The sequence below is a fragment of the Typha latifolia genome, chromosome 1 (assembly GCF_019914945.1).
Source record: "Typha latifolia isolate L0001 chromosome 1, TyphaL0001v2, whole genome shotgun sequence".
Taxonomy (NCBI): domain Eukaryota; kingdom Viridiplantae; phylum Streptophyta; class Magnoliopsida; order Poales; family Typhaceae; genus Typha; species Typha latifolia.
Window position 1 is genome coordinate 18,090,239 of NC_133086.1, and position 12,119 is coordinate 18,102,357.

General features: G+C 35.8%; 2 protein-coding genes across 6 annotated transcripts; one reads left to right on the plus strand and one right to left on the minus strand.

The window, feature by feature from the left end:
- Positions 1-3,209: 3,209 nt before the first annotated feature.
- LOC140791349 (UDP-N-acetylglucosamine transporter UGNT1-like) lies at positions 3,210-8,467 on the plus strand. The gene is made up of 10 exons (XM_073141887.1): positions 3,210-3,641; positions 4,300-4,376; positions 4,998-5,156; positions 5,259-5,392; positions 5,942-6,072; positions 6,166-6,210; positions 6,321-6,418; positions 7,686-7,793; positions 7,886-7,942; positions 8,028-8,467. Exons 1-10 carry the CDS (start codon positions 3,500-3,502, stop codon positions 8,100-8,102), a joined length of 1,026 nt encoding a protein of 341 aa, XP_072997988.1. The 5' UTR covers positions 3,210-3,499; the 3' UTR covers positions 8,103-8,467.
- Positions 8,468-8,741: 274 nt separating this feature from the next.
- On the minus strand, positions 8,742-11,335 carry LOC140791360 (dehydrodolichyl diphosphate synthase CPT3). 5 transcript variants are annotated; one of them, XM_073141906.1, is made up of 2 exons: positions 11,085-11,335; positions 8,742-10,054 (listed from the first exon to the last, which is right to left on the minus strand). In XM_073141906.1, exon 2 carries the CDS (start codon positions 10,043-10,045, stop codon positions 9,176-9,178), a length of 870 nt encoding a protein of 289 aa, XP_072998007.1. In that variant the 5' UTR covers positions 10,046-10,054; positions 11,085-11,335; the 3' UTR covers positions 8,742-9,175. The 5 variants fall into 5 exon arrangements, with proteins under 5 accessions (XP_072998007.1, XP_072998024.1, XP_072998015.1 ...); XM_073141923.1 differs by having other exon boundaries at positions 10,678-11,321; XM_073141914.1 differs by having other exon boundaries at positions 10,348-11,321.
- Between the last annotated feature and the right edge of the window lie 784 nt (positions 11,336-12,119).

Consider the following 12,119-nt stretch of genomic DNA (forward strand, 5'->3'; position numbering starts at 1 on the left):
AAATAATAATAATAATAAAATAAAATACCACACCATGAATTTTAAACATTCATCTTCTCCTATTAGTTGCTTTCAGTAATGAGGATAGGGGGAAAAAAAAAGCCCTTTTCGTGACTCCATTGCTGCTTAACTACCTAACGAATCTCTACTACCTTTTCAAGTGGCATTAGAGTCGCTAATCTCTGTCTGCTAATTATGATTTGTCTTTGCTTTATAACCATAAAATTACTGCTTGTTAGTTAATGATCCATTTTAATTTAACATAACTTAAGGTAGATGTCTTGACACGAGGACTCGATGTACACAAGCACTTACCTTTTGACAAACGAAAAAGTTGAGGCTTGAAATGTGGAACACGGCAAAAAATATCTGTCACAATTAAACAGCTCAAGTAAATTAAAGAAAATATATTAAGAAATGCAAGATTTCTAGGATATAAAATTTTCCCAAGAAGATATTATAAATAACTAGTAAACAATACCTATAAAATATTCTAATCCAATTGGTCTGCTAATTTAAAAAATTTCTCTGTGATAAATTACAATCCTTTGAATCTTTGAGACCCACAACCTACGACCAACTAAGTCCAACTTAATAATATGTCAACAATGTGGTAAAAAAAAAACTGGCCACCTTCCATTTGTGTAAGGTAAGAAGGACCAAATTAAATCACCAACCCACTCGTATATCTCCTTATAAGAAGGACTCAAGCAAAATTATTCTAACTCCACAAATCACAACAAGCACTAGCTACTCTAATCCCTCCTCTACCATGGCCAAGCTCATCCCACTTTGCCTTCTAATCCTCTTCATGGATCTCATTCCTTCTACCCTTGGGTGGTTTAACTACTCCTTCAGGTTACCCCCAAGGACTATCCCTTGCCCTCCTTACCTACCCAAGCCAATGGCGCATAGGCCACCAAGAGCCATTCCAGTGGTCCAACCCCCCTTGCCACCCTTGGTTGGACCCCAACCTCCACACAGTCATGTAATGCCTCCTTTGCCACCTATTGTTATGCCACCACTACCTTCATACGTAGGACCAAAAAATCCTCCAAAACATCAATTGCCATTTCCACCACCGCAAACAATGGTACAATTGCCGTCGTCGCCACCACTGCCGTCACACACGTGCCCCGTAGACAGGATAAAGCTACGACCATGTATTACTTTACTTGGCAGCGTGTCACGTATCGGTATCGGCCGTTATGCAAAGACAGTATGCTGCTCTATGCTACAAGGGATCACAGACTTTGATGCTGCTTCATGTCTTTGCACAGGAGTGAAAGCTAAGTCGCTGAATATAAATCTAGTGACTCCGACAGTGTTAGAAATGCTCGTAGGATGTGGAAAGCATCCACCACCGGGATTCCAATGCCCTGCATGAAACTTTTGAAGGTGTTGGTTGCTATCTCTCATTAAGTCTTTTTTGTACTCGATTCATTTTCCCTTTTAGCCTGCCTAATGTTATTGTGATTGAATTTTTGGCAGGTTTATATGTATTGATATCCGAATGGAATAAAGAATGGAAGAGATTTGCAAGGACAAGCTTAAAGAGCTAGTGCTTTGTTTACTCTATTGAGAGGAGGGACTAGTAGAACTCATCAAGCAAATGAGAAGCTCCATCTATCTCTGTGTCCCTTATAGTTCTCCGTTCAATAAATGCTACACTGGCATTTTTTTTTTTGTTGGAAGAAAAAGTTATTTATTAGTTATTATGGTTTAAATCTTACATTTTGGACATGTCCATGTCGAAGCTAGCATTTTTGCATTTTAATGCTGAAATAAATAGGTTTTAAACCGAACTAGATCTCCTCACAAATTATTTACTCAAATGGTTCATCTCCTATTGATCTTTTTAGTATTTTTATTTTAAATATAATACTATAATATTATGAAAATTTTATATAAATATGAGAAATATAAGAATAAGTGAGAGAAAAGTAAAGAAAATAAAGAGATCTAATTTATATTTTATATTATATAAATCTGAATATAATACTTGTGTCTAGTTTATCAAATTGTAATACAATAAACTCAAGACCTCTCTAGTTTATCTTGGTTTATCCAATTAATAAATTTTAAATAGAGATCAAAGAATAATCTACACTTATATGTATTAGGAATAAAAGTTTTACGTCTAGAATTAACGGCTTAATAAGTAAACCTTTTGACATTTAAGTTTGGGAGTAGATTATTTAAGTAAATTAATTTATGCGGAAGATCAATTTAATCAATTACTCAGAAGTAAAGGTAGACTTAGATTCAATCTAAGATTAAATACCAAAATTACTTTACCTCATAAATTTTGCTTTATATTGTAGAGAAAAATTAAAATAATTTTTATTTAAATTGATAAATAGTTTTTAAATTTAAAAGGCACAAACGCCATTGATTTGGATTAAATAACTAGCTGTTACAAATTAGTTTTGTAACATAATAAAATGCATAGAGACATATTGATACAAAATAAAGTTTACGAGATAAATTAATTTTAATTCAAAATATATGGATGCATAATGTGTTTAACCCTTTGATCTAATATCAAGCTCCAGAGTTGTATGAAAAGGTTTCCGATCCAACTTTCTACACAGAGTTGCTAGTAATGATGATGCTTATAAACTCTTTACAACCTGTTTATAAATAGAATAGGATGGACTTAAACACTTCATTAACTCTTAGTAATTTCTCTCTATTTTATAATCATCTTCATTAATGTACATAATGATGTCACATCTACTCCATTAGTAGATTCTTTTGAAAGTGCTTGTGGGTAAGATATTTTTTTCTCTTCGCAATAACTTTTAAAATAATTCTCTCTTTTTACATTACAACTACCTTTACTAATGCTTGATATTTGTAATAAAGTATTTATGGGTTAGATTTTTTGTTTTGATAGAGATAAAAACTATATTTTACCCTTTACTTTTCTATAGTTTTATCTTCTTAGGATAGAACTATTAATTTTTTAATAATATTTGATTAATTTTTATATTAAATTTGAAATGATACTAGTTGTATATAATATAATAAAATTTCTAACCCATTAAAAATATAATTTATTTAATTATCTACTACTTTATTTAAAGTGTAAGAAATAAGATTATAAAAGAGTAAAAAGAAAATATAATAGAATATTTTCTAAATTTAAAATTATCGTGCATCTAAAGATTGTGTATTAGATGGAGCACATTTTGGTCTCTTGCTTCAATGGCACACATATAACTTCCGCGACAACTTCCCAAGTAGATTCATCGTCTTGGGTATAATTAATCAATAGTTCCGGAGAGAAGACACCGAGAAGCCGACTCCTTGGCAATTTTCAAGAGAGTACAGCCTTGACGCGCGGAATAAACACAGCGAATTCGAACTGCTGCTTCCCCCTTTTTAATTTCTCTTTGCGCTGTGTTTATCGACGACTCTTCTCGGAGAGAGAGAGAGAGAGAGAGAGAGAGAGGAGGTGGATCTCGTGCATAGTACCGGCTAGGCCGTTGGATCGATGGGGTCGCCGAAGAGCGTGCTGCTGCCGGTGTCGGATCCTCCGCGGGGGGGCGGGGGCGGTGACGACGCCCTTCTATTCAAGGGCTCCGCCATGACCACGCGCGGGGCGTACGCGGCGCTCTCTTACATGTCTTGCGCTGGTACGGATCCTGATTCCATAAATCTCCCCTCCATTTCTGTTAATTTCGTGTGTGTTTTTTCCCCCTAATTCTTTTTTTTTTTCCTGTTGTGGTTTTTTTTTCTCTTGATTATACTCCAAAGAGATCAGTAGTAGGAATTTGAGCGGTTGTGTTGTTGATGTTTGTTTATAGTAGTAGTAGTTATCTCGATTCCAAATATCATTGATATTTGTTTATAGTCAAACTTTTAGCAAAATAGAAGGCTGCATATGTATTACATATGCTCAGAGTATCTGTATGATAGATGATACATATAGGGTCTGTTTTGTTGATGCATTTGAATAAACTCATCTATTCACATAGTACGCAATCTGAAATCAATTTTTGTTTTATGAAAACTAAAACATAGTCTATCCATATGCCAGAGTAGATTCATTTTTACCAGTTTCTTTACCTTCCTGAAAAGAAAAGAGGATCTAAAATTGTTGCTTTTATTGGTTTCCAATTTGGAGCTATAGATGCAGCATCTTAAAATACACGAAACCAAGCAAGCCCTTTTTTTTGCACGTAATTTTGTATCATCCTATGTAAAGCTTACTTAATATGTTGTTCGTATGATGCTGCTTTTCTTCCATTTATATGATTTTATCATTATTGCAACTGTGTGTTCATTTTGCAGTACTACTTGTGATGTTCAACAAGGCTGCTTTGTCTTCATATAGTTTTCCTTGTGCTAATGTTATAACTCTCTTCCAGGTATGTTCATCTTTCTATTAGTAGCTACCTGATTTTGAGCAATAATATATTTCAAATATCTTGAAATTTATCAATTTCATTATAATTTTTCTAATAACTATTTTTGTGGTTTACTACAATATGATCAAATTTCACTAGATGGATGGTGTTTAAGGTTTACTACAATAGGAACAAGATTTTAAAAGATTGTAGGCAATAGACAGGCGAACAAGAGGTCATGAAGTTTCTAGGCACTAGGCAGGTGCTTAGGCGGCACCTTGAATTTAAGATGGTTTAGAAATAAACAAATACAAGAAATAATAGTTAGATAAAAATTTAAAATTCATACATACAATCTAAAAATATATTAATGTATTCTTGTTAGGAACCGTACAAAGTAATTAGAATCTACTAATTTATCAAGATTTACAATAATTTGAATTACAAAATCAACCAACATACTAGAACATGGTTCAAGATAATAAGGAGGTTACCTAGGCAAAATCTAAGCGGCGCCTAGTTATATTTTGTCTAAGGTAGGAACCTAGGAATTCGGCATAAGTTTTTTAAAACAATGTATAGGAAGGATTTCATTATATTGTATTTGTTTTTTTTTCTTGATATGCATTTGTACTTTTACAGATGGTATGCTCGACTTGCATTCTTTATGCAATGAAACGTTGGAAGATAATTTCTTTTACTGTTGGTGAACTTTGGACAGTATCTGATTCAGGAAGCTTTGTGCCACTTGGGACATTGTTGCACACCCTTCCTCTTTCCATTGCATATTTGCTTTACATGGTACGTAATATTTGGCGACCTATAAAATTATGCACCAGAACCAAGCATACCTAGCACCTTTTGAAATGCAATAACATCTTATCATATTGTCTTGGTAAAAAGCTTGCTTCCATGGAGTCTGTGCGTGGAGTAAATGTTCCCATGTACACCACACTAAGGCGTACAACAGTGGTGTTCACAATGATTGTGGAGTATCTATTGATTAGGCAGAAGTATACTCATCATGTTGTTGGCAGGTAAGTTACCTTTTAAAGTTATTGTTATGTACTCCTATTAGTTTTAGAGTAGTAAAATGTGATTGTGCTTTCCGAGTCAGTTAGTTATTTTTACTGCATTAAGTTGGATATACTTTTTGTGGATCCATCTATGGAGCTTTTGGGGGCATCATCTAGTTCAATGTTAAGACTTGCCATGTCCACACGCACTGTGGTGTCATGCTCAAGTCAAGAAACAACCTCTGGATAAATGACATTATGTCTGCGTACATCTTATCTAACACTTTTTGAGTTTTCTTCTATATGTTGCTTGTGTGTTTCAAGCTGCTCCATTGACATGAAATCATGTGGCATAATAGTAGAAATTGCTGTTTGTTTGAGTTAATGGCATCCATTTCAGATTGTTCTCCTGCAAGTTTTTGCTATCATGATCTGTGTAATGCAGATGACCTTCCTCCTGCTGGTTGAATATGATAGCATGTATCATGATTCATGAGAAAACTGTTTATTAGTAGAAATTAGAAAGGCATGTTAGTGGCATAACAATGGGTTTTATACTACTTTTATCAGTGTGGCGTTGATTGTTTTGGGAGCATTTGTGGCTGGAGCTCGTGACTTATCATTTGATGCCTATGGCTATGCTATTGTTCTCATAGCCAACTTAACTACTGCTGTTTATCTTGCTACTATAGCCCGTATTGGTACTTTCCATATCTTTTCTCCTGTAACTTCATTTTATTTCTCATTTAATTGTTTTATGTTCACATGATTGCTTGCACATTTTTTTCCCTCAGGAAAATCAAGTGGTCTCAATAGCTTTGGTCTGATGTGGTGCAATGGTAAATTGTAACAATGGATGTTCCTATATTGGAAACTTTTCTATTACTTACTTGGCTAATAATCTAAAATTTGCTAGAAAAATTGAAGTTGTATCGCCACTAATTTGCAGGAGTGGTCTGTGGACCAATATTGTTGTTCTGGACATATTTTCACGGTGATTTGGAACTCACAATGAATTTTCCTCATCTTTATTCTGCTGGATTTCAGGTACATTCACCTCTAGATTTTTTTTTCTGTCTGTATACTTTTACTGGAGAATAAAAAGTGAACTCTTTTTTTCTTGAACTTTTCTCTTGTGCTTTCATCCTGGAAAAAAAAAGTATAGATCTTCTACTTTAGGCAACCTATTTTCTTTTAGTGGAAGGTGTACCTTGGTTCAATTCATTCTTCAAGGTCATGTTCGTGATGCTGTACAATGCCAAACTATCTGTCACCGTTTTTGAACATAATAGGTGGTCAATAAGTGCCCAGGGACAGCCCAATGCCTAGGCACTGTGTAAGTACTTCAGCAGAGTTGTAGAAGTCGAGGTGGCTTAAATTTTTAAAAAATAAACATTTAAGTAAAACAGTTAAAGTAGATCCAACACAGAAAGTTGCTTTAAAATTAAGAAATTTTTCGGTCTTATCAACTTGGTAGCAGGCTAGCAGCTAATATTAACTGAAAATATTCATACAGTACTTTACCCTGACAAAAATCAAGTGGATCACTTGCCCAGCAGGCCACTCAATCTTTAGTATATTGCTATTCTTTATTATAAGATATCGAAGAATAAGTAGAGGCAAGAGAAATATGAGAAGGGAGACTAGTAGATTTTGGGATATTGAAAATACCATGTAATGGAATTCACATACATACAGTTGATACTTGGGTAACAATTGCTGCATTAACTATCCTCAGGTAATTGGTAAGTTCCATTTATGAATTTATGGTTAGCAACCATTACTAGGACTGTGATGTCTACCGTCTTGATAAAAATTTATCCCTGATAAGTGATAATGATGGCAGACGGAATTGGTAGCTGCCAGCTATGAAGCATATTAACTGACTATGGCATAAATTGAAGGACAATTTGTCTGAAACCATTGCCATGTCCTTCATATCTGAGAAAGCATGTATATTTTTCATAATGGAGCACGGACTAGGACTATGGCTTTCTCAAATTAATGAACTTTCTATGTTGTCATCCCCGCCTCTTCACTTTATTATTTTCTATAATGGCTTTAGTTGGTACTGTTACCGTTTGATCTATTTCAATCTCATTCTTATTCAAGACTTGTTTGCAAATTCAACTCACATCCTACTGTCAGTTCCGCATCAGCCAAAGAAACTAACCCTAGTTCTTTCTGAAGTTAATTGTTGCAGATAATTCTATTTCATCAGCTATTCTGTTACACATGAACACATGAGTTTTTATATGAAAATAAGTACATGCTTGCCTCCCTAACTTCTCTGTTTAACACTTCAAATTTGCAGGTTGTGATGCTCCTTTCCTGTATACTGGCGTTTTTCTTGAATTACAGCATATTTTTAAACACAACCCTAAACTCCGCACTCACACAAACAATGTGTGGTAACCTGAAGGTTAGCTCACCTTTTCTTTTCTGAACCATTTGATTTTTTCTTTGCATCTTTAAAGTTTGCACTTTCATTATCTGACATTCCAATTTCTACAGGATCTGTTTACTGTTGGACTTGGCTGGGTAATTTTTGGAGGGCTTCCTTTTGATCTAGTGAGTCCAAAGTCATCCTCGTGGGTTATAGTTGTTCTTGTTACTATATGCATTTTATATTGACTTGGTTCTCTGCTAATTTCAGCTGAATGTTATTGGCCAAGGTCTCGGTTTTGTGGGTTCTGGATTTTATGCCTACTGCAAACTCAAGGGAAAGTAGTTATTGGACTTTATACACCTCTTTACTACGGTTGGTTATGCTCCAACTGGAGTTCAGGGAAGCTATCAAAAGTATCTAGTTTGTGCCCTTTTAGGGGGAGGCCATCTAAGGGATCTTACAAGATTTTGAGTGAAGCAGCTCCTTCTAATTGAGCTTTCAAACCAGCACTGATCCTGCCTGTTCACTGAGTTGAAATTTTGTTTTTTGTTTTCCTTTTTCTCCTAATTATCTATATTTTTTTCCTTCAAAAGGACAGAGTTGTTGGTTCACCACGAAATGGAACGTATTTAACATTTGAGATGATCAACAGTATTCTGAATCTCCTTTGATATATTATAACTTAAAGCAGTCCTTTTAATTTGTTATAGTTGACTTGCACTTGCTGTTTTTGAGCAACTTCTATCTCCATCTCGAATTAGGATCAAGGAGGTAAACTAGTAATGCCATTGAGTAAATTGTTTTCAGCTAGGAAAATTGTGTATGCGGCTCTTCTGGATATTCTCGCTTGTTATCTGATGTAATCTGCTGCAGCTGTTCCTGTCAGTCGGTAACCAAGTAAATTATGTCAGTTAAAACTAGCCCCTATCTTGTATTCTAATAAGCACCTCATATTGTTAGCTAATAACAGATGGGAAACAATTTGACAAAAAGGTGGAATCTCATTTCTTTCAAATCCTATATAAGATTATATCAACACAAAATAGTCTTTTGCTGCAAGAAGACACTCGCAGAAACTGCTCAAGTAATCCCTGTAATTATCCCATCCTACGTGGGTAGAGTACATCTAAAATTAGAAAAACGACTGGAGGAAATAATTTTTATGATCCGCTGTTATTCAGAAATTTTCCAATCAAATTGCAGAACACCAATATTATCTGAGAACATGCTTTATTTGCCTGACATCTATAGAAACCTATAACCTGCTTAATAGCAATCCAGTATATTTGTGGGAGCAGAATATTATGATCCTGCCAAGAACATGAGGCACTATGCTGAGGGGATACTATGTCTCTTTCTTGTGGTACTTAAATAATAGATCATGTATACTCTGGGGGGAAACCATGGCACAACCTTCAATTTTTCTTCCTCCTTAAGCTTCTGCTGTTTTCTAGATAAGGGTAGACCCTCTGATACTCCAATATAGCCCAAATAAGGTGCCTAAGAGAGAACTCAGGCCACAAAGGATCTGGATTCTGCAAGTGACTAAAATTGGTCTGCCATAATAGAAAATTACTGAGACGAGTCTCCCCTGAAGTTCTAATGACAATATCAGGATCCGGACAGTCAGCTGTGTACAAGTGTTGCTCTAACTCAGCCACTGAAATCTCATGATCCATATCATTACCTTTAACCTCAGCATTATAATTGCCATTTTCACAACCTTGTTGTGCTCTGCTCCTCCTTTCTGCACATGCTAATTCAACAGCATGCACAATCTCATTTGTAGAAGTATAGGCCACGCATACTGAGAGTACTGGTCCCATGTTATTCGCAGTACTTTTAACAGCCCTCATAGCAGCTAATCTTACTGGCTCAGTCAAGAGGTTAAGGTTCCCCCAAAAGTTAATCTTAATGCCGTACTTACTTACAATGCCCTCTCGTTTTAGCAGTTCGTCAATCTTTTCCCTCATTAGATCCATCAACGATTGAACTTCACTTGGTTCTCGTTTAAAATTGTCAATACTGAAAGCATACACAGTCACATATTTCACGCCCATTTCATAGCAATACTGGAGACTGGAAGTGAGAGCTGTGAAACCAACCCTGTGACCACTGCCCTTTTCGACCTTCCTGCTCTTGTCATATCTACGGTTTCCATCCATGATGAATGCTATATGGTTAGGCATGGGGCCAAAGGAGATCACAGAAAAAAGAGATTTACGTAAGAAGCGTAGTATACTTGCAGAAAGACTGAATGTAATGCTTTTGCCACGATTCTCCATGTCCAAATCCTAGCATATCATAGACAAGGAGAGAAAAGTAAGACAACAAAACAAAGTCAAATACAATAAGGAGGTACAACAGCTATAGAAAAAAAATTCTAAAAGAACAAGTTCTCTGTGCCCTATGGCTGCATTAGTTGTTGATTTTTCCCTCGATCAAATTGGACCCTTGGAGTGTGAGGTGTTCTCTTAGGCTGCTAAAAATGCTTTCCAGCTTCAAACCATGGGCTAGAAAAATACAAACCTAATCATAAAAAAGGAAACTCCGAAACAATAACCAGCTACAAGGTTAAAATGCTTACTTAAAAGTTTAATGGTTCCAACAGGAGCAATAAGCACCTATCATAATAAAGCAATCACAAATGGATCAAACTTGTCATCTTTCCAACCACACTGATGAATGAACCAGAAGCAGATACTACACAAGATTCAACCTTTACATATCCACAGAGCTTACTTTATTCGAAAAGTTAGACAGGCTGAGGAGAACGAAAAGAGCAAATACCAACAAGCAAGGGAATTGGAGGAACTTCAGTATAAAGAAGTAATAAGAGAACAGCTAGGGTTTTCCGGAATCCCTGCGCAAAGAAGGCCTAGGTAGAGCGAGCGAGCGAGCGATCGAGAGGGAATACCTGGTTGGAGACGGTGGCGTCGCGTTCGGCGATCGCAAGGAAGGAAGCTAATAAAGTTTTGGGTCGAGTGGTTGAAAAGATGTTGTGGAAATTGGAACGCACAAGAGATTCTTCCGAACAAAAAGAAGGGTCCACAGTAACAAAAGAATTAATAACAACAACAAAAATATAAATGTTACTCGTATTAGTAGTTATACGAGTATTATCTACTAAAGTATACAGGAAGTTTGAGCTTGACAGGGTTGCCTTGGGCGGGGCAGCCCCAAACTATGCCATTGAGTTGATCCGAAGTAGAGAGGAGGGAGAGGACACGGCGAGGTGGTGGGTGGCTATCGAGTTGGCCGTAGGGGCAGCCGCCCCCCAAACAATAAAAGAGAGGAAGCGCGAAGGGAAGGAAAGCATGTTACCACGGAAGGGGAGGTCAACGGCGCTACTCGGCTCGTGGCGGCGGCTAGCGACGACGAGCGCGACTGTTGGGAGATCAACCAAGGAGGAGAATGGGGGGAAGGGGAAGAGCAGCTGGGAACATAAAAAGGGACCAAGGGTTTGTGGAAAGAGGAGATCAGGAGTGTGAGAGAAGGAAGAAGATGAGAGGGGGTTGGTTTTGGTTGGTTAAAAGGAAAAAGGGAAAGGGACGGGGGAGGTAGTCAGTGTGTCGACGGTAGGGCTCGAGCCCTCCCAGTCATGCGGTACTACGACTGAACTGTAGCTACAGTTATTTGTTTGTTTTATTTAGAAAAGTCGTTTTCCATCCCCCTTCCAGTTAACATCAGCAACACAGCAAATTTTCCAATATAATTGAAGTAACTGATAAGTCATAGGAGATATCAAAACTAAGAGAGTGAAAATGGCATTTTTTTTAAGGCATTTAAATTTTGATAAATTTATATCTTTTTTATCCTCCTATGTTTTTTTTTTCAATGCTTTCGCTTAGACTTCTAATATTCATTTGAAAACAAGTAACAGTCTAATTTAATTAGTGGATCAGTTTATACTCTAGTTTTATGATCATAAAAGATTAGACTGGTTAGCCTTTGAGCCACTCTATTGTTTGTGCGGCTGGTAAAACAAACCCTAGTCTTAGAATAGTTTAACACATTCGCCTTTTGCATTCTAGCACCATTTACTGCTTTTACTATGCTAAGACTTCACTCTACCTTTTTAATATTTCATGTTAGTTTCTCTTAGATTAAGATGTAACAATTATTTTTTTCTGTCATATTTAACTCACACGGTCGAATTTAAAAATATTTATTGGATAAATAGTTATAAAAAAAAATAATATTGATCAAATTTTAAATGATAAAAATACATATCTATTTAATATATTTGATATATATTTGTCATCTGAAATTAAATTAATATTATTTTAAATGTGTTGAAAAACTTATTCAATTTTTTACAACTTTATCTTTAATAAACATTTTCAAATTTAATTAATA

Coding starts and splice junctions, on each gene's coding strand:
- LOC140791349 (XM_073141887.1), top strand. CDS start 3,500: ATGGGGTCGCCGAAGAGCGTGCTGCTGCCGGTGTCGGATCCTCCGCGG. Junction 3,642..4,299: donor CTCTTACATGTCTTGCGCTG/GTACGGATCCTG, acceptor TTCATTTTGCAG/TACTACTTGTGATGTTCAAC. Junction 4,377..4,997: donor ATGTTATAACTCTCTTCCAG/GTATGTTCATCT, acceptor GTACTTTTACAG/ATGGTATGCTCGACTTGCAT.
- LOC140791360 (XM_073141906.1), bottom strand. CDS start 10,045: ATGGAGAATCGTGGCAAAAGCATTACATTCAGTCTTTCTGCAAGTATA.